We start from the raw sequence: 23,471 nt of genomic DNA, 5'->3' as shown, positions 1-23,471 counted from the left end.
AGCTACAAACAGCATCCTAAAGGGTCTCACAAACTCTATGTGGTTGATTCAGCTTCTACTCCTATTGTGGGGAATTGATCCAGCATAGACTTGAACCTCATCAAACTGGTACTAAATATTAACTCTGAACAAACGAGCATAATTGATGAGTACAAAAGCGTCTTTGAAGGTATTGGAAGACTTGAGGGCGAATGCAATATCCATCTAAAAGTTTGGTCTGTACCTACTGTCCACCCAGCTAGAAGGGTACCAAAATCATTGAAGGACAAACTTCAGAAAGAGCTTTCCAGAATGGAAAAAGATGGAATCATAAAAAAGGTCACAGAACCAACTGAATGGGTCAAGTCTATAGTCATAATTGAAAAGAAAAATGGATCTATTGGATTATGCATAGATCCAGTAGACCTCAACAAATGAATGAAGTGCCCTTACTACCCTATACCTACTCTAGAAGATGTCACAGCCAAGCTGCATGGTGCAACCGTTTTCAGAAAAATGAATGTCAGGTCAGGTTATTGGTCATTAATCCTCTCCAAAACTGCATATGAGATGACAATATACAGGCGATATTGTTTCCTTAGAATGCCCTTTGGTCTACTTTCAGCGCAAGATTAATTCCAGCGTCGTATAGAAGAAGCCTTTGAAGGGCTGGATGGTATGGCCATCATTATTGACGATATTCTTGTGTATGTATCGAATCAAGAAGAACATGACAGAAGATTGGAAGTGGGTATGGAAAGAGCACTAAAGAAAGGCGTGAAGTTCAACAAAAGACAAATGCAGTTTCAGCGCAAGCAGTATATGCTATTTTGGCCATATAATTGGTAAAGATGGCATGAAGCCAGACCCAGAAAAACTAAGAGCAATCAAAGAAATGTCAAGACCTCAGTGTTGTGAAGAGCTACTTACGCTCCTGAGAATGCTGAATTACCTATCAGAATACATACCAGACCTTTCCACCAGAAAAAAAGTCTTCGAGACAGACTCAAATGCGAGCCATTCTCGTCGAGCCAAGAAAATGACAACACTCTGATAGAACTTAAAGAGACTGTTGCAACAAGCGTCTCCTTCTTCAACTACAAAAGCCTAAATGTGGAATTGAAGGTTGATGCTTCCAGTCATGGCTTGGGAGCACGTCTCTGTTCTGATGGAGAGGTAGTGGCCTATGCATTCCGCACACTCGGCAAAACTGAGCAGAAGTACTCTCAACTTGAAAAGGAGTTGTATGCCATAGTATATGGATTCAAGCACTTCCATCACTACTTGTACGGAAGGCGCGTGAATGTAATCACTGACCACCGCCCTCTTGAAACGATTGTTTCAAACCCTATCCACAAGATCCCCCCCCCTCTCCGAGGGTACAAAGGCTAATGTTACAGCTTCAACCATACGATTACCAGCTGCAGTTCCGACCAGGTTCAGAAATAAAAGTTGCCAATGCTCTCTCCCGTCTGCATCTCCCAGGTATCGACAAGAAATTGGAGACAGAGATAGATGTTTATGTACATCAGATTTATAGACACTTAGCTATAAGCGATGAGAAAATTGCACGAATTCAGGAAGAAACTGCCAAAGACAATCAACTTAGTGTTCTGTTGAAAACCATCCACGAAGGTTGGCCAAAGCGCGAAAAGACAGGCCATTCAGAGGCACGTCTGTTCTGGAACATCCAACATGAACTGTCAACTAATGAAGGAATCATTCAAAGGCGATAGACTGGTAATACCAAAGGCATTGCGGCCAGACATCTTGAAGCAGCTTCATGCTGCACATCTTAGAGCAGAAAAAAGAAAACAACGAGCTAGAATGCTAGTGTACTGGCCAGGCCTAAATGCAGACATTGAGGGATATGTCCGGAGTTGTCAAATTTGTTCCAGAAATATGACATCAAACCAAAAGGAGCCTATGATCAATCACGCAATACCGGCTCTTCCATGGCAAAAAGTCGCATATGACCTATTCACACTAAACATTATTGACTATCTCGTGACAGCTGATTATCACAGTCGTTTTTTTTGAAGTGGACAAACTCAGCTCCACTACCTCAAGTGCCATCATCTCTAAACTCACAGCCGATTATTAATGTTATATTATAAAATATATGTTATATATAATATATAATGTTATGTTATTAATTTATAAAAAGAAAGAGTTTCACTCTTTCTCTCAACTCTACTTTTTAAAACAGTAAAAAACTTTAGCGTAAAGAGCGGGACGTTGATGAGGAATCTGCCCCTTTCATATACAAAGTAATTTCTGTTCGTTTTAAGTTTTAATGTCGCTCATTACTTTCAGTTAAAAAAGCTTGTTTTTTTGAACGTTTTTGAGTCAATGCATGTTTTGATTTTGGCTCTCTGCAGAGGAATAATTAAAACAAAATTTTTATATTTATTTATTTTTTTTGGCAAAATGGCTTTCTCATAGTTTTGATAAAATGAGTTTGGGAAAAAAAGGAATGGGGGAGGAAGCCTAGTTGCCCTCCAATTTTTTGGTTACTTAAAAAGGCAACTAGAACTTTTTTTTTATGAATATTTTATAAGTGAAAGACATACGTAGCTTATAAATTAGCCTACGTAACGTACTTTTGTATTCTCATGTTTTTATTACATATATGAGGAGGTTCACCCTCTCGTCAGTACCTCGCTCTTTACACTAAAGCTTAAATTTTGATCCCAATTCATTAAGAATGACCCCTGAATCACAAAAGCCGTAGACTAAATAGTTGAAATTATTAAAAATACTTTAGCGTAAAGAGCGAATTATTAGGAAGAGATGAGCCCCTCATATGTGTAATAATTTCTGTTCGTTTTAAGTTTTAATGTTTCTCCTTATTTCCAGTTGAGAAAACTTTTTCATATTTATTTTGTTGTTGTTTCTTTTTAATTAATACTAGAAAATCCTGCGCTCCCTTCATGGAAATTTTCTTCCCCCATGAAAAATTACTCGATGGAAAGCTCCCCCAACATATCCCCCTCTTCTCAACCCCTCCCCCAACCAAAAAATCCCCCTGAAAACGTCTGTACACTTCCCAATAACCATTACTATATGTAAGCACTGGTCAAAGTTTTTAACTTGTAGCCCCTCCTACGGGGACTGTGGGGGAGTAAGTGGTCCTCAAAGACATAATTATAAGGCTTTTCAACTACGCTTAATAAAATGGCTATCTCAGAATTTTGATCCGTTGATTTTGGGAAAATAATTAGCGTGGGAGGGGGCCTAGGTGCCCTCCAATTTTTTCGGTCTCTTAAAAAGGGCACTAGAACTTTTCATTTCCGTTAGAATGAGCCCCTCTTGCAACATTCTAGGACGACTGGTTCGATACAATCACCCCTGGGAAAAAACAACAAAAAAAAAACAACAAATAAACACGCATCCGTGATCTGCCATCTGGCAAAAAATACAAAATTCCACATTTTTATAGATAGGAGTTTGAAACTTCTATACCAGGGTTCTCTGAAAAGCTGAATCTGATGGTGTGATTTTCGTTAAGATTCTATGACTTTTAGGTGGTGTTTCCCCCTATTTTCTAAAATAAGGCAAATTTTCTCAGGCACGTAGCTTTTGATGCGTAAGACTAAACTTGATGAAACTTATATATTTAAAATCAGCATTAAAATGCGATTCCTGATGTAGCTATTGGTATCAAAATTCCATTTTTTAGAGTTTTGGTTACTATTGAGCCGGGTCGCTCCTTACTACAGTTCGTTACCACGAACTGTTTGATAGACCTATGAGATCAGCAGCCAAAAAGCAAGGCTGGTATTAAAAACGTGTTTTTAAATCATTCTCTTTCATTTCAATGAATTGCCTCGTTTCATCACAATTTATTTATCAGTCCTGGTTGAACTTTGCTGAGGTAAGGATGCTTGGACTGTTTTGAAAAACTTTTCACTTTAGTTTTATTGATTTTATCCTGTTTTAAGTTGTTTCTTCTCATATATTTTTGTATTTCTAAGGACGGCCCTTGGAAGGCCGAAATAGCGGAAGGAATTCTAATTTGTTAGCCACTGTCTTGAGAAATTCCCTATTGTTCTTCTTGTTTTTGGTGTTTGTGACCTAAACTAACCTAATCCTCACCCTCCCCCCTAATTAATGTGCAAATATATATCCCAAATTATATAATTCGAATATATTTTTTCACCCGCCACTTGTTTTTTACTGAGCATAAGCTAATTGTTTCTCGATACAGACAGATAAAACCGGTTTGTTCTTGGGTTTTACACAACTTAGATTTGAGCATTGGCAGTAGGCCTATCATACATAAGTACCCTTTAATCTATACACATTCAATTGTTATGTATTTAAGATTAATATATTATGCCCAAAACCTAGAGTAAAAGAAAATAAGACTCATACTAAATTGCAAAAGATAAGAGAAAAAGGTATCATCTTTAAGGGTCCATTTAATTTCTGAGTAAAACAATGTTCAAACCCAACCTCCCTGTTTTGAAAGAGCATTAAAAAAGGTCTCGATTGTACGTTCGTCTGATTTATAGTTCGATAATAAAACATTTCCAAATTTATCGTGAAATCTCCTTCCCCTCTCTCTGCATAGGTATCTTGCTTTCTCTTTTCACTTTAGAATAATTTTTCAATCCAACTCTCTAAAATTTTCAGACTTTTGAAACTTAAACAGAATAGCAAAAGAAAACGTAATTTAAACTCACGGTCCAGCTGTCTAACCTCAAATAACCTTATAAATATTGAATCTATATTTACCTTATAAATAAGGTTATTATAAATAACCTTAACCTTAAAATAACCCTCTTTGCATCAATTCTCAGAGTTATACTGAATGTAAATGTATTCAGATGAAATTCTTTTTCACAAGTCACCAGAAAATCTTTGAAGAAATGGTATAGTCTTATAAACATTATGCTTTAACTAGCCTAGGAATATAGCTTAGTAATTCAATGATCTATCTCTGGTGTTTGATGTGCAGTAAATATTTGAGACAATAATTTTGGAAAGTAGTGAAACAAATATGTCAAATTAAGTGAAAGTGATAGTTACTAGAGGTGGATTGTCACTAGTTATAAATTACTAGGGAAGGCAGCTCTGAACTAAAGGTTTTCGGGGAACCAATTAGACTTAGGGGATCAAGGATTTTTTTTCAATTTCTGACTCTTTATGCATCCCACAGTCCTTTACTTCTGATCACTTCCAATGTATTGTGCCACTCATAGCCATTCAGAACACTGCCAGTCAGTTATAAGTATACGACAGATAGTGGTTTCAATTCACCCCTATAACATAAAAAAATGATTTAATTTACTTCAATTAATTACCAGTTTATCAGATTATGGGAAAGACATGATAGTTTCATGTTCCCTAGCCTCATTAATAAATAAATAAATCAAAATATTTTTTACCTGTAGAAGAAATAGTCTGGGCCTTACATGCCACTTAAATCAACTTACAAAATTCATTGTTCAAAACAAAATTTCCACTTATTTTTTTCTTGCATCCCTATCCTGTTAAAACTTCAGTCAATTAACATCATATAGTAGTCTCAAACCTGACCTTTAATCTAAGCTACAGTGGGACTCTCTAGATGGTACAGCTAGGCAACTATGTCAGTAACTAAATCATTTATGACTGATCTTGGATAAATTTGTGGTTAAAATATATATTTTAGTAAAGATAGAGAGTAGGTACCGATTCATGAATATGATGTTGCTAATTGTACAGTTATGATTTTCTGATTGTCAGGACTGGGTAAGTTAGGACTGACTGACTGTACAACTTTTTTTCTTTAATTTACACTTCAACAAATGTTAGCCTTACATCCAAGACGAGTTATATGTAATTTTTTGCTTTGCCCTATTTTTATTTTTGTCCTATGATTTAGGTTAAGTGAAAAAAAAAATTCTGAAAAGAAGTTTCTCAAATAAATATAAAGAGCTACATTAAACAAGAGGTGACCAAAATTAAATTCAAAAAATTTTTCAGCCGAAAGGTACTAAAATTCACTAAAAAAAAAAAATAAAACCAAGAACAGGCAGAACCCAAGAACAAATTACAATGAACAACCCAGTCCAACTAAAACCAGGCAGAACTACCACAAAGAGGATTAGGGTCAATGCCCTCTTCCCAACTGAAGACTTGAACATGATTTATACTACACTAAAAAATATTTAAAGCTATGTGTTAATATTTCTCATAACATATCATAACTTATTTTGACCTGATGGCAACCCTTGTAAGAACCACATAGAGTTGATTGCTTTTTGGATGTCCCTTTTTCCCCTTTATTGTCTTCTAGAGCTGCCTCTTGTGATGTGAAATCACTAATGTCCTTTCTTTATTTAGATTGGCAGCTTTTTTTAATTAACCTTGATATGTCAGCCTATATTGACTTAACGTTGCCTTGCTTATTGCTAGTATAGTTTACCTTATCATGTCTTGTGTAGTGTTTTACGCTTCATTCAATCAGTCTGTCTTTCAGAAATCATGGATCCTTTGCAAATTGAGACTAAAGAACCCTTGGAAGTTGCAAGTTTTGTTCATTCATCTAATGATTTGGATGCTCCTAAGGGCAATTCTTGTAGCACGTCCCAGATTTTAGTCGGCTCTTTTACATTAAAGGAAGAAGGTATGCTTTGGAAAAGAAAGAGTGCGAAATCCTCTTTTTGTTTATTTTACGCTTCGATCTTTTTTTTTATAAAAAGAAACATTTTGACACACTTTGTTTCAATCTACATGTAACTTGACGTGATTCTATCTTTCATGGAATTTTAATGTGATGTGATTATTCTTTTCATTGGTGGGAGGAGGTACCTATTTTTTTCTGGATATTTAAATTATTTTATGTCTTTTTTATTTGCAGATTTTGCTGAATAAAAATTTAGATTTTTGACTTTTTTAATGTAGAAAAATATAGGTAAATATCCCGCTTGATAGAGAAGGTTAAGCAAAATTGCTTTGATTGATTCATTTAAATTTAGTAAATAAACAGCGGATTATTGCAAGGTTCTTTGTCTAAAAATTACAATGTTGAATATAAATGCGAAAAATTTGAGCCCTTTCAAAAATTTCTCCATTTTAAATTTTGAATCAACATCCCTGTTAAGGCACACGGACTTTTTTTTGTCAATTTTTTTGTGTCTAATTTTTCTAATAATATTGAGAATCAAATATATTTTAAATTAAAGAAAAAATGCTTCTTTTTATCCTAAGTAAATTTACTTAGTATTTGAACTCACCATTCAAACCTACACTTTGATTATTTTAACTTAAACTTTTCCGCATGCTTACCAGTGGTCTGCTTACTAGGTTATCAAAAGAATGAATCTTAAGAATGGATTTGGGTATTAAGATGAAACTCTGAGAGAATGCTAAAAGGGAAGATCTATTGACGAAAAGGTAGCATGTTGCATGCTGCTACTAACGCAACTACCGCTGCTACTTTTACTGCTATAACTACTAGTAAACTATACCAACTTCTACTAGAATTGCAACTACTTGTAGGGTTAGGAGTATTAAGATGAAAGGGGCATCAAAACAGGATCAAAAGGGCACATCAGAAATGCGTTTTTTTTCTGACCAAGGCACTTTGTATATAAGGAGTTATTGTAGAAACTTTCAAAGAAGCTTATTCAATTGGACATAGTAGCGCTTTTTATGGCACTTGGTATTAACCAAGTGACATATAGCAATCGCAAATTCTGTCGGTCTGTTGGTCCTGGTTTTGCTACTTTAGGCATTCCAGGTAAGCTAGGACGATGAAATTTGGCAGGCGTATCAGGGACAAGGACCGGACCAGATTAAAGTAGAAATAGTCGTTTTCCCGATTAATTCGGAAAAAATAGAAAAATTGAAGTATTTTTAACTTACGAACGGTTCATCAGATTTTAATAAAATTTGATGATTGGAAGGATATCGTGTCTCAGAGCTATTATTTAAAATTTCGACCGGATCTGGTGACATGGGGGGGGGGGGGTTGGGAGGGGGGAACCTAAAATCTTGGAAAACACTTAGAGCGGAGGGATCGGGATGATACTTGGTGGGAAAAATAAGCACAAGTCCTATATACATGATTGACATAACCGGAATGGATCCGATCTCTTTGGTGTAGTTGGGGGGGGGGAGTAATTTTGAAAAATTAGAAAAAAATGAGGTATTTTTAACTTACGAACGGGTGATCGGATCTCAATTAAATTTGATATTTAGAAGGATATCGTGTCTCAGAGCTCTTATTTTAAATCTCGACCGGATATGTTGACATTGGGGGGAGTTGGGAGGGGGGAACCTAAAATCTTGGAAAACACTTAGAGTGGAGGGATAGGGATGAAACTTGGTGGGAAAAACAAGCACAAGTACTAGATACATGATTGACATAACCGGAACGGATCCACTCTCTTTGGGGTAGTTGGGGGGGGGGGTTAATCCTGAAAAATTAGAAAAAATGATGTATTTATAACTTACGAACGGGAGATCGGATCTCAATGAAATTTGATATCTAGAAGGATATCGTGTCTCAAAGCTCTTATTATAAATCCCGACCGGATCTGGTGACATTGGGGGGAATTTGGGGTGGGGGAACCAAAAATCATGGAAAACGCTTAGATTGGAGGGATCGGGATGAAACTTTGTGGGAAAAATAAGCAGATGTCTTACATACGTGATTTACCCGATTGGAACGGATCCGCTCTATTGGGGGGTGGTTAATTCTGAAAAATTAGAAAAAATGACGTATTTTTAACTTACAACAAAGTGATCGGATCTTCATGAAACTTCATATTTAGAAGGACCTCGTAACTCACATCTCTTATTTTAAATCTCAACCGGATCCAGGGTCATTGGGGGGGGGACCGGAAATCTTAGAGAATACTTAAAGCGGATAGATCAGGATGAAACTGGATGGGAAGAATAAAAACCTGTCTAAGATACGTGACTGACATAACCGGACCGGATCTGCCCTCTTTGGTGGAATTGGAGGGGGTAATTTTGAAAATTGAGGTATTTGTAACTTACGAAAGGGTGACCAGATGTGAATGAAATTTGATATTTAGAAGGATCTTGTGCTTTAAAGTTCTAATTTTAAATTCTGACCCGATCCTGCGACATTGGGGGGATTTTGAGGGGGAAACCGGAATTCTTGGAAAACGTGAAATTTGGGGTTTTTTTATCTTACGAATAGGTGATCAGATCTTAATGAAATTTGATATTTAGAAGGAATTCATGTCTCAGAGCTCTTTTTTAAAATCCCGAACAGATCTTTTGACATTGGGGGGAGTTGGAGGGGGAAATCTTGGAAAACACCTTGGAGTGGAGGAATCGGGATGAAGCTTGGTGGATAGAATAAGCAAATGTTCTTGATACGTGATTGATGTAACCGTACTGGATTCGCTCTCTTTGGGAGAGTTGGGGGGAGGGGTTCAGTGATTTGGCGAGTTTGGTTCTTCTGGACGTGCTAGGACGATGAAAATTGGTAGACGTGTCAGGGAGCTGCACAAATTGACTTGATAAAGTCGTTTTCCCAGATTGGAACATCTGGGGGGGGCCAAAGGGAGAGGAAAAATTAGAAAAAAATTAGGTATTTATATCTTACGAGTGGGTGATCGGATCTTAATGAATTTTGATATTTAGAAGGACATCGTTTGGCATTAAGCCTCTGATTTTCCTTTTAAATCAATCTACTGATTGATCTTAGAATTTTGTTATAGCTCATACCATATGAGCTCTTAGCTCTTGTTTATGAGTCAAAAGTGATTCCAGAGCAACCAACTCCCCTCTCCACACCCTTATTTCTCAGAACACATTCTGTCAAAATTTTGAGATAGCTATTTTGTTCAGCATAGTTAAATGATCCAGTAATTATGTTTTTTGGGATATCAACCCCTCAAATCCTTGGGATAAGAGCTAGAAATTGTACTAGTTGCTCATTATTAACATTTAAAGCTTTTAAGCCAGGGATGGTCATATAAACTATGGAGGGTGCTTATTTGATCCTAGGTTGAAGTTCTAGTACCCTTTTTAAGAGTCAAAAGTGATCAGAGGACTACTAGCTCCCCCCCCCCGTATTTTTTCCACAAATTCATCCGATAGAAAGAACGGGACAGCCATTTTGTTCAAAACAGTCCAAATATCCTATAACAAGGCCTTCAGGGTTGACACGACCCCTCCAAAGCCTGGGGGCGAGGGTTGCCACTTATGCCTTAGGAGTATATAAGGTTTCTATGGAAAAGATGGTTGTATAAACTTTAGGGGAGTCCCATTTCATTGTAAACTGAAGCTCTAGTTCCCTCTTAAGACTCAATAGTGATTGGAGGGCAACTCCCCCTCCTCTTCTCTGATGGATTCTTTTTCTTAAACGTAGCTATTAGAATGGTAATCACGGCTGCTACCAGACATTGATACAGAAATTGTGCTGTACCATATATTGGAGGGGAAGCCTCGCTGGTGCCAAATATTGTAATGGAATATCTCGTGGTTACCACTACTGTACCGTAAATATAAAGTATGTTAGTACCCTTTTACTGCATACCCTGCTACAGGGTATATTCACATAATCGAACGATCAAAAGGACCAAACTCTAGGCCGAGGGTGCACCCAACCTGTGTTACCACTAATATCTCTAGCCATCTCATTGGAGGGTAAACAGGCCCCCTGTCGATATACTAGTGGCGATATTTCTCGCAAACTCTTTTCCTGCCCTGCCTGGTTTAATGGAAAAATAATCTTACACGGCAGTAGAAAATAGCTTACTTGTATTCTTCCAAAAGTCACTTGACAAAACACACATATATATCAACTGTGAAAAATCAGACTTTCTAAACAGGGTCTCAATATAAACTAAAAAACAAAACACCACTTCTGTACAAAAGCAGTTTCTGTAGGGTTGGACCTTAAATTGGCCCTTGCTTATCTGCCAAATTGAAGTTCAAATCCATGGCTTGTTTTGAATAATATTATCTTTCAATGGCCCAGAACAGGAAGACCCAAGTAAAATTTAGCTTACAAGCTTACTTATTGCAAAATAACTTTAGGCTAGCAACTTTAGCTTTAAGCGAATCTAAGCAATTGTAATTACAGAAACGAAAACAGGTCATTTATCTGAAAAAGAAAAGAAACAGGGGTGAAACGCCAAAACCTCCCCCGTAAGATGAATGACCGCCCACATGCCACACTGGTCCACCCTTACAAACCTAAACACTGAACATCAACTTTACAAAATCCATTTGTCTTCTTTCTTCCCCAACGTCGGTGCTACTGCTTCCACCGCTTGGCTCTAGATCTGTCGCCATCCATACGTCTCTACTGCAGCACCGCCATGGACTAAATCGTATGGGCATCCGCATGAGGTTCTGAAAATCGAAGTCCACCAGATTAGCAGAAACTAATTGTGCTTAGCATGATTAACAAAAAATTTCTCACCCTCAGGAATTTACATTTGAGAGAGCGTAGAGCGTAGAATCAGGCACATTCGATGATGCCAGAGAGTGTGAAAAATTGGCGAACTAGCCTCTTACTCTCCATTGGTGGAAACAACACCGTTCGTGGTAACGAATTGTAGTAAGGAGCGACCCGGCTCAATAGTAAACGAAACTCTAAAAACTGGAATTTTGATGGTAAAAGATACATCAAAAGAATCGGATTTTCATGCTGATTTTAAATATATAACTTTCATCAAATTTAGTCTTTGTCATCAAAAGTTACGAGCCTGAGTGCCTTGTTTTGGAAAATAGGGGGAAACATCCCCTGAAAGTCATCGGATCTTAACAAAAATCACACCATCGCATTCAGAGAACCCTATAGCAAAATTTCAAGCTCCTATGTACAAAAAGGTGGAATTCGTATTTTTTTTGCCAGAAGACAGATCACGGGTGCGTGTTTGTTTATTTTTTTTCCAGGGGTCATCGTATCGACCAAGTGGTCCTAGAATGTCGCAAGAGGGCCCATTCTAACGCAATGAAAAGTTCTAGTGCCCTTTTTAAGTGACCAAAAAAATTGGAGGGCACCTAGGCCCCCTCCCACGCTAATTATTGTTCCGCATAGCCATTTTGCAAAATAGCGATTTTAATCCGCATAGTCGAAAACCATAATAACTATGTCTTTTGGGATGACTTACCCCCCACAGTCCCTCGGGGAGAGGCTGCAAGCTACAAACTTTGACCAGTCTTTAGATACAGTAATGGTTATTGGGAAGCGTACAGACGTTTTCAGGGGGATTTTTTTGTTTGGGGGTGGGGTTGAGGGGAGGGGGCTATGTGGGAGGATCTTTCCTTGGAGGAATATGTCATGGGGAAAGAGAAATTCAATGAAAAGGGCGCGGGATTTTCTAGCATTACTATAAAAAAAATAATGAAAAAATAAACATGAAAAAGTTTTTTCAATTGAAAGTAAGGAGTAGCATTAAAACCTAAAACGAACAGAGATTACTACGCATATGAGGGGTTCTAAAAATACGTTATCATAAAGAGCGAGGTATTTAGGAGAAGATAAATACCTCGCTCTTTATGCTAAAGTATTTTTAGTAATTTAAACTATTTATTCTACGGCCTTTCTGATTCAGGGGTTATTCTTAAAGAATTGGGACAAAATTTAAGATTTAGTGTAAAGAGCGAGGTATTAGCGAAGGGATTAAGCCCCTCATATACATAATAAAAATATAAAATTTTTTTACGTAAGTTAATTCTTAAGTTACGTATAATTTTTACTAATAAAAACGTTTGTTAAAAATTAAAAGTTCTAGTTGCCTTTTTAAGTAACCGAAAAATTGGAGCGCAACTAGGCCTCCTTCCCCACCCCTTACTACTCAAAATCGTCAGATCAAAACTAAGAGAAAGCCATTTAGCCAAAAAAAGAATTAATATGCAAATTTCATTTCAGTTATTTATGTAATAATTAAATTGGAGCGCAACTAGGCCTCCTTCCCCACCCCTTATTTCTCAAAATCGTCTGATCAAAACTAAGAGAAAGCCATTTAGCCAAAAAAAAAATAATATGCAAATTTCATTTTGATAATTTATGTGCGGAGAGCCAAAATCAAACATGTATTAATTCAAAAACGTTCAGAAATTAAATTAAAAAAATTAGTTTTTTTAACTGAAAGTAAGGAGCGACATTAAAACTTAAAACGAACATAAATTACTCCGTATATGAAAAGTATTGTCCCCTCCGCAATCCCTCGCTCTTTACGCTAAAGTTTGACTCTTTGCCATAATTCTACTTTTTAAAACAATTAAAAACTTTAGCGTAAAGAGCGAGGGATTGCCGAGGGGACAACAAATTTCATATAAGGAGAAATTTCTGTTCGTTTCAAGTTTTAATGTCGCTCCTTACTTTCAGTTAAGAAAAACTAGTTTTTTTTTATTTAATCTCAAATAAAACGCGAATTGCCCATTGGCTTAATTTGAAATGATCCAATGCTGAAAGCGTAAAGGCCTGTGAAAACGATAGAAGTACAGGGAAAACAGCCAAAAGTTTGATCAAATCATTAATCAGTTCATTCTGGGTCTCCTCCGCTGGGATAATCAAAATGAAGAATGTACATTGATACCAGAGTAAGCTTTGCCGGAAATAATTGTCGATTCTCATGAAGGGTAAAAACTATGAATAGGGTTACTGGACAAGGGTTTGGGTGAAATATGAAGTGACTGGGAGAGAATATCCCCCAAAGACTCCAGATCAGAGAAGCAAAATCCTGGTAACAGAGTCACAACTTTCCAACAAGCTGTCCGTTGAGCGAACCGTCCATCATTCGTAGCTCCCCAATAGGGTTCCCCCAGAAGAGATTAAATCTGCGTTAGAGTTGATAGGACTCATCTCAGATTCCTTCACAAGCTTTTCTAATCCAACCCGACATTCACTATTTCCCAACTTCTCCATGAACCGTTGTATGTTGTTCAACTCTATTTTATGATCATCTTATTTGATTCTCAATGGGCCTTGGACCTATTCGTTCCCCCTAAGCTCTTTTTCTTCTTGTCATTTTGTAATTCTCCCAAAATTTTGTTTTCCGCTACTGCAGACTGAATCTGCCAATTTTTGTTTTCGTTTTTGCATTTATCTTTCCATTTTTAATTTTCTCGAATTTCTCAATCGTGCAAATTAAATCATCAATTCAATCTTAATTGAGCTTCAGTGTCCACTATCTTTGACTGCATCTCTTCATTTTATTTGCATTTAATATTCCTTTTCTCGCTTTTTCTTTTCTTTTCTTTTACCGTAGTATCAAATAGTCTTTCATATTGCATCAAAATTTCTCGAACTTTACGAAAAAAAGCACGTACAATAAATTTCTATGCCATTTGTGCCATTGTGCCGTTTATGGCCATTGTGCCATTTCTATGCCATCATTTTCTCATTTATTTCTGGCACAATGAGTGTTTCACTTTGGTATGTACTTGTTGGTGTTTCGTATTCGTTACATGTGTTTTGAAGTTTAGTATTTTCTTAAAAAATTCCCGAAAAATCAATTTCGCGCGTCTTATTTTCAATATTATTTGGTCTAGCCACTTTTGCATCCGAAATTTCTTGATTATCAACATTTCAAACTAGAGAATCAAGCATTTCATTTTTTTGACAGGTTGGCTTAGCCTTCCATTCTGTTTTGTGGGCTGGTCTTTTGGTCCTTTTTGTTGATTGTGGCCTCCCCGCATAGTCAACGAAGTAGCATGTTTTTCCGCAAAAGTGTTCTGAAGTTTGCAATTTTCTGAAAATTTTCCCGAAAAATCAATTTTGCGCGTTTATTTTTAATATTATGTGGCCTAGCCACTTCCGTATCTCCCACCATTAAAGAAGTCGCTTTTAAGTATAGGAGATTTCTGATACCCCTAAGTCTCTTCCTGCTAAAAAATCCACTGGAAGAGTAAGTACTAAGCCTACTTTCATCGTTTTTCTCTGGACTGTACCGTTCTTCTTCACAATTTCCATTCTCAATGAGACGGGCAAGGGTGCTTATGTCCAAAATAAAATAATGTTGTAATCTAATTTTTATGGTCTATCTCCGTTGTATTAATTTCTTCAGTTCGCACATAAGTTTGGTCACTGCAAAAATCAATTGCCATTTCAACTAACTCCCCGTTTAATTTTCCGTATATTTTATGCGACTCGGCAGACGCGTAAATTTTTTCGTTATTGTGGGCCATGGCCCAGGCTATCGTTTTATGCGGTTTTTGGTCATCCTTACTGGGACAGTTTCTTGCAAAATTTCATGTAGTACCACAATTATAACATGTTGCTTCTCTTTGTTTTTGCTGAAATGCATTTTTTGCTCTGTTTTATAGTGCCTGTTTTTATTATGCTCTTTTTATTGAAATATTTTTGTGTCCTCAACTTCCTTTCTTATTTTGGTACACCTATTCGCGAATTCCGCCATTTCTTCGCTTGTTTTCGGGTTTTTTCTTTTAAATATATTCTCAATTCTCTGCGGATATTTTCCAGAAATTGTTCCATTACTGTTTTTTCTATTACTTCTGTCATCTTTTTGTTATCTCCTCTATCATTCTATAGTTCTCTAGCTCCATCCATTTGAAACACACGTCTTTCAATTTGTACCCGCATTCTTTGTAAGTTTCGTTGTCTCGCTTTCTTTCGCTTCTAAACCTTCTTTGAAAGTGTTCGGGGGACAGTTGAAACTTTTCAAAAATGGCTTGTTCTAATGTTTCAAAATCTCTTGAGTAATGAATCGATAATGCCATAAAAACAGTTTGTACTTTGTAATTAGGGAAGGCTGAATTGCTGTCACCCATTTTTCTCTCGGCCATCCGTTTAATTCTGCCGTTTTTTCAAAATCGTATAGGTATTTTTGCATGCACTAACTCTTCTGTAGGTGATCTTTGAGACCCTTGGGAATTTCTCTCTGCGATTATTTCCATTAGTTGTCTTCTATCCTCTCTATATACCTCGTCCTTTTGTTGTCTGGCTATCCCTTCAGCCTCTTCTTTTTGCTCTCTAGTTATTCTCTCTTTCTTTCTTTTCTATCTTTCTCTCTTTCTTCCTTCATGAAAATTAATATATATTGTATCATGACTACTTTTTTTGTGACCCTGCTGGATCTCGATTCCATACTGCTCCTCTCCTACTTCTAGATTTACTTTGGTTCCATCTGTCCAATAATATCCTCTTTCTTGGCTTTCTGAGTCTGTTCGTTTTCTATCTGCATTTTCTCTTACCCGCAACTCCCCTTCATTTTGCCTAGCATCTGAGAGGTGAGTTGGTTTTGTTTTCCTTGTGTTTTCGTATAATAATTTGTCTTCGTGTATTACTACCACTGTTTCTATTCCATGTTCTCTCACATTACCGGGTGTGCTCCTTCCCGATTGTATTCTATGTACCCCCATGCCTGTTTCCTTTATTTAGGCCTCTATCTTGAAATAATTCCTTTTGAATGAATCTGCAGTGTATTCTTTTCTCCCTCTACGATTCGTACTGGATATCATCCAATTCTTGATTTTGTTTTTAAGTTCACCCTTTCGCATGTGTTAGAACTGTCTGTTTCACCCCTTGAAAGATATAGGGTTCTATCTGATGGTGAATTCCCGAGGGTAACTTCTAGCGGGAGTCGCATATAAATATGAATCTGAATGCGATTTTTTCTGGTATTTACCACGGTGTCTTTTTTGGAATTCATGTCTAATTCTATTAATTCTTGTCCCTTTTTTGGCTTTGTATGAATCTTCTGTCTCCGCAGTTTCAAAGTTCAGAATACAATTAGACCTACGTTGCCTGGGCAACGTGAAGTGTGGCGGCAACCTTTGTCCGTCTTCGCCGATTAAAGTGTTGCGAGAGCAACACTTTGGTTTTGTTTCTTCGCTATCGGTTAAATGCTGAAGTTGTCAAAACTATCAAAGCATTCAAAACGGCATATTCAAAGAAGAATACGACCAGTAATCACATGATCAAATTCTTCAGCGTTGAAAAAACAACAGCAAAATAATACCGGAAGAAGAGACTAAATTGAGTTTGCAGCCAGTTGAACCTTATCCTCTTCAATCGTAGACATTGTGACGGATGAAAACTTGGAACAATATCTTATACGATCTAGTTGATATTATGAAGCTATCCGTTACTTTTCGTGATCGAAATACCATACATGAGACTGTACTAATTATTTTGAAACTATCTTATTGTTTTACGTTATCGTTTGTACTCGTTGTGTAAACATTTAATTCTGTCAGATTTGCAGAGATTGAATACAACGTGTACCAAACTGTACAAATTTCTAGCCCGAAGTGAACCGATTCTTATTTGCAAGTCCCTTTCCCGTGATAGACGTTAACTTTACTGGAAACAAATAAATGGGTACAGCAACTAGTAGAAGTTGCAAACCCCTCATCGCTGAAGATGATTGTAGCCTAACAGCCGACTATTACTTACAAGTCCCCTACATGTCTTGAACTAAATTGGTCTAACCATCAAATACAGCGAAAACAAATAATACGTACACCAACTAGCAAAAGTTGCAAACCCTTCATTGCCGAAGATGATTGTGAGCTAACAGCGTACAACAGATTCTTATTTACAAGTTCCTTTCCCGTGATAGACATCAAGTTTACCGGAAACAAATAAATCGATACACCAACTACCAAAAGTTGCGAACCCCTCATCTCTGAAGATGATTGTAGCCTAACAGCCGATTATTGCTTACAAGTTCCCTACATGTCTTACCACTGGAAACAAATTGGCTTAACCATCAAATACACCGAAAACAAATAATAGGTACACCAACTAGCAAAAGTGACAAATCTCTCATTGCCGAAGATGATTATGAGCTAACAGCCGACTGTTGCTTACATGTCCCCTACATGTCTCACAATTAGTATCGGCCTATTTGTTTTCTGTGTATACCTTGCTACTGAAGTTGTCAACCCTTTGAAACTTTCAAACTGGTAGATTTACAGGGATCGAATACAATGTGAACCAATTTCAACAAATTTCTAGCCTAAAGTGAACCGATTCTTACTTACAAGTCCCTCTTCCGTGATAGACATCAGGTTCAACCGGAAACAAATAATGGATACACCAACAGGCAAAAGTCGCAAACCCCTCATCGTTGAAGAGAATTGTAACCCAAGAGCCGATTATTACTTACTAGGCCCCTAAATGTCACTTTGCAGCCGGTTGAACTTTATCCTTTTCAATCGTAGACATCGTGACCGATGAAAGCTTGGAACATTATCTTATATAATCTTGGTATTATAAAGCTATCTGTAACTTTTCAGGATCAAAAGAATAATAAATGTGTACCAATTTGCACAAATTTGTAGCCCTTCATGAGCCTCCTCTAGCAACCGATTCTTACTTACAAGTCCCTCTCCCGTGATATACATCAAGCTTACCGGAAACAAATAATGGGTACACCAACTAGTAAAAGTTGCAAACCCCTCGTCGCTGAAGATCATTGTAGCGTAACAGCTGATTACTACTTACAACTCCCCTACATGTCTTACAATCGGGAACCAAGTTGTTCTTACCATCAATTACACCAGAAACAGATAATAGGTACACCAATCAGCAAAAGTTGCAAACCCCTCATTGCCAAAGATGATTATAAGCTAATAGTCTGTTGCTTGAAAGTTCCCTACATATCTCACAATTGGTATCGGCCTATTTTTGGTTTAAGTGTGTACCTTACCACTGAAGTTGTCAACCCCTTGAATCTTTCAAACTGATGTATCTCATGAAGGAATTTTTGTACCAAAATATGGATGACATATACTTTGATCAGCTCATCAAGGTCTATCGATTGCCGTTGAAAAAGAAATTCTATCTGTCTTAGTTCGAAAGTTGACTTTTTTGCTGGAGGCCAACTTTCTAACACCACCACTTAAAAAGGAGCAAAGGATAAGATCTAATTTCATTAGCAATGAGAGAACTTTTAAAGTTTAAAAGGCATATCTGATACCATTTCTCTATTGCAATCGGACCCGTGGGAAAATCGCACTTTTTTGTTTCTGTAAATTTTTCTATTTTTCACTCAAAGAAGATATATTGGCTGTGGGGCCGGGGAACTGCCGCATATATTTAACACTTATAGATTTAAGTCCATCTTCAATTTGAAATTGGTGCCAGCCTGCTTGCCTGCTAGAACGGAGCTTTCCACTCGAAAGCAGAAACATGATTTGATGAAACAAAAGCTGGGCTGCACAACTTCAGATACTCCTTTCTGACATAGGCTATACAACTTCACTTCACTTCGCACACCATAGGCTCTGGCTCGAGGACAAGCAAAAACCATCCTTTTTGGCCTCAGGCAAGAGTTCTACGGAGCTTTCCAAAATGTAATGTCGTATTCATCAATCCGGCCTGAGCTCCACACTTTCCGTAAAAACCGCACAGGTTAGATCCTTACCATTTTCCAGGAATAAGCTGAGATAGACGGCATAGGAAAAAAAAACAAGAGCTAAGAGCTCATATGGCACTTGTGACGAGGCGAGAAGAGCTAAGAGCCAAGAGATCATATGGTATGAGCTCTAACAAAATTCTATGAATCAATAGATTGATTTAAAAAGGAAAATAAGAGGCTTAATGTCGGTCAGGATTTAAAATAAGAGCTCTGAGTCACGATGTCCTTCTAAATATCAAAATTCATTAAGATCCGATCACCCACTCGTAAGTTATAAATACCTAATTTTTTCTAATTTTTCCTCTCCCTTTAGCCCCCCGTATGGTCGAATTTGGGAAAACGACTTTATCAAGTCAAATTGTGCAGCTCCCTGACACGCCTATCAATTTTCATCGTCCTAGCACGTCCAGAAGCACCAAACTCGCCAAATCACTGAACCCCTCCCCCCAACTCTCCCAAAGAGAGCGAATCCAGTACGGTTACGTCAATCACTTATCAAGAACATTTGCTTATTCTATCCACCAAGCTTCATCCCGATTCCTACACTCCAAGTGTTTTTCCAAGATTTACCCCTCCAACTCCCCCCAATGTCAAACGATCTGGTCGGGATTTGAAATAAGAGCTCTGAAACATGAATTCTGTCTAAAAATCAAATTTCATTAAGGTCCGATCATCTATTCGTAAGATAAAAATATCCCAATTTTCACGTTTTCCAAGAATTCCGGTTTCCCCCTCCAACTCTCCCCAACGTCACAGGATCTGGTCGGAATTTAAAATAAGAACTTTAAAGCACAAGATCCTTCTAAATATCAAATTTAATTAAGATCTGGTCACCCTTTCGTAAGTTACAAATACCTCAATTTTCAAAATTACCCCCCCTCCAATTCCACCAAAGAGAGCAGATCCGGTCCGGTTATGTCAGTCACGTATCTTAGACAGGTTTTATTCTTCCCACCCAGTTGCATCCTGATCTCACCGCTTTAAGCATTTTCTAAGATTTTCGGTCCCCCCCCAACTGCCCCCCCAATTACGCTTGATCCGATTGAGATTTAAAATAAGAGATGTGAGTTACGTGGTTCTTCTAAATATGAAGTTTCATGAAGATCCGACCACTCCTTCGTAAGTTAAAAATACGTCATATTTTCTTATTTTTCAGAATTAACCCCCCCCCCAATAGATCGGATCAGTTCCAATTATGTAAATCGCGTATGTAAGACTTCTGCTTATTTTCCCCACCAAGTTTCATCTCGATCCCCCCAATCTAAGCGTTTTCCATGATTTTAGGTTCCCCCACCCCAAACTTCCCCCAACGTCACCAGATCCAGTCAGGATTTAAAATAAGAGCTTTGAGACACGATATCCTTCTAAATATCAAATTTCATTGAGTTCCGAGAGCCCGTTCGTAAGTTAAAAATACCTCATTTTTCTAATTTTTCAGAATTAACCCCTCCCCCAACTACTCCAAAGAGAGCGGATCCGTTCCGTTTATGTCAATCATGTATCTAGCACTTTCGTCTATTTTTCCCACCAAGTTTCATCCCGATCCCTCCAGTCTAAGTGTTTTCCAAGTTTTAGGTTTCTCCCTCCCAACTCCCCCCCCCAATGTCACCAGATCCGGTCGGGATTTAAAATAAGAGCTCTAAGACACGATATCCTTCTAAACATCAAATTTCATTGAGATCCGATCACCCGTTCGTAAGTAAAAAATACCTCATTTTTCTAATTTTTCAGAATTCCCCCCCCCCCAACTACCCCAAAGAGAGCGGATCCGTTCCGATTAAGTCAATCATGTATCTGGGACTTGCGCTTATTTTACCCATCAAGTTTCATCCCGATCCCTCCACTCTAATTGTTTTCCAAGATTTTAGGTTTCCCCCCTCCAACCCCCTTCCCCCCAGTGTCATCAGATCCGGTCGGGATTTAAAATAAGAGCTCTGAGACACAATATCATTCCAAACATCAAATTTCATTAAGATCCCATCACCCATTCATAAGTTAAAAATACTTCACTTTTTCTATTTTTTCCGAATTAACCGGCCCCCCACTCCCCTCCAGATGGTCAAATCGGGAAAAAGACTTTCTAATTTAAGCTGGTCTCATCCCTGATACGCCTGCCAAATTTCATCGTCCTAGCTTACCTGGAAGTGCCTAAAGTAGCAAAACCGGGACCGACAGACAGACAGACCGACAGAATTGGCGATTGCTATATGTCACTTAGTTAATACCAAGTGCCATAAAAACTAGGACAAAACCAAAGTGTTGCTCTCGCAACACAATTAATCATCAAAATACTTCTTCAAATGGTCAAAATGCAAAATACTTCTTCAAAATTCAGTTAATCATCAAAATACTTCTTCAAATGGTCAAAATTCAAAATACTTCTTCAAAATTCTGTTAATCATCAAAATACTTCTTCAAATGCTCAACTACACTTCCGGTACTTTTTCGTGATAAATTGGTACGTCTCAGTTTGCTGATTATTTTCCCAGGCCGATTAGTCGCGTGGTATATCGATTCAAATTTTTTTTTTTATTTTAGTCCAACTATGCAACACCCATTCAGATTTTCATAAAAGTTTTATAGCCTATTACTTCTAGGCCAAGTACCCATATTTTTGTGATATAATAAATCGTAAAATTGTATTTATTCTAATTAGGTATCGCCCATTCAGATTTTCGTAACTTTTATTAATTCCGTCTTTTCCTTGGAATTTTTTATATTGTACTCACGACAGGCTACTGTGTAGGCTAAATTAAATTGAAAACGCGGATGCTTTTACTATCAGTGTCACTGATAGGTCTTTTAGTTGCTCCCATCAGATATTTAATAGCGGTGAAAACTACACTGCCTTTCCATATCAAACAAACACAGATAAGAAACAATAGGGAAATTTTCTCAAGACAGTGAAATTCAATTCAGTGAATATTTCGGCCCTATATCCAAGGGTCGTCTTCAGCGCAACACCAGAAAGGAAAAACTTGTGTATGTAAACTTACATTAAAATGTGAAATTTTAAACTAAAAATGTTGGAAATTAAAAAAAAACATTTTTAGATTTAATTTTCGTATTTTAATTTAAGCTTATGTGTATATATATATATATATATATATATATATATATATATATATATATATATATATATATATATATATATATTATTTTCTGGCATTGTGCTGAAGACAGCCCTTGGACATAGGGCTGAAATATTCACTGAATTGAATTCCACTGTCTTGAAAAAATTGCCCTTTTGTTTCTAACTTGTGTTTGTTTGCTACCAGATATTGGAATGGTATCCATGGTTGCTACCAGATATTGGCACGGGAATGCTGCTCCACCACTTATTGCAGGAGTAAGCCTCGCTGGCGCTAAGTATTTTAATTGAATGCCTCACGGGTACCACTACTGTACCGTAAATATAGAGTATGTTAATACTCTTTTACGGTATACCCTGCTCCATGGTATGGTAATGTGATCGAGCGATCAAACGGGCCAAACTCTAGGCCAAGGGTGCACCCAACCTGGGTCATCACTAATATCTCTAGCTATCTCTTTGGAGTATAAACAGGCCCCCTATCGGTATTCTAGGGACGGTATTTCTCGTGAACTATTTTTCTACCCTGCCTGGGTTGCTGTAATAATATTCTCCCACAGCTATAGAAAATAGCTTACTTGTTTTCTTCCAAAGGTCATTCAACAAAACACACACGCACATATATATATATATATATATATATATATATATATATATATATATATATATATATATATATATATATATATATATATATATATATATATATATATATAGACATATACAAAACACACATATAAAACACATACACACACACACACACACACGCATATATATATATATATGTATATATATATATATATATATATATATATACATATATATATATATATATATATATATATATATATATATATATATATATATATATATATATATATATATATATATATATATATATATATATATATATATATATATATATATTATATCAACTGTTAAAAATCAGACTCCCTAAATAGGGTTTCAATGTAGACTAAAAAACAAAATATCACTTGTGTACAAAAACACTTTCTGTAGGGGCAGACCTTAGTTTGGTCCTGGCTAATCCGGTAAATGAAAGTTCAAATCGCTGGCTACTTTTG

General features: G+C 37.0%; 1 protein-coding gene across 1 annotated transcript in view; it reads left to right on the top strand.

Annotated features, from left to right (window-relative positions):
• The window catches only part of LOC136024895 (zinc finger protein 132-like), a gene marked incomplete in the record, with an annotated part of 96,885 nt that overhangs the window by 5,652 nt on the left and 67,762 nt on the right, over positions 1-23,471 (top strand). Inside the window, 1 exon segment of the mRNA XM_065700433.1 lies at positions 6,449-6,595. Coding sequence (XP_065556505.1) covers positions 6,454-6,595 — 142 coding nt within the window.

The sequence above is a fragment of the Artemia franciscana genome, chromosome 3, assembly GCF_032884065.1.
Source record: "Artemia franciscana chromosome 3, ASM3288406v1, whole genome shotgun sequence".
Classification (NCBI taxonomy): domain Eukaryota; kingdom Metazoa; phylum Arthropoda; class Branchiopoda; order Anostraca; family Artemiidae; genus Artemia; species Artemia franciscana.
This window is presented reverse-complemented; position numbering and strand designations above follow the sequence as displayed.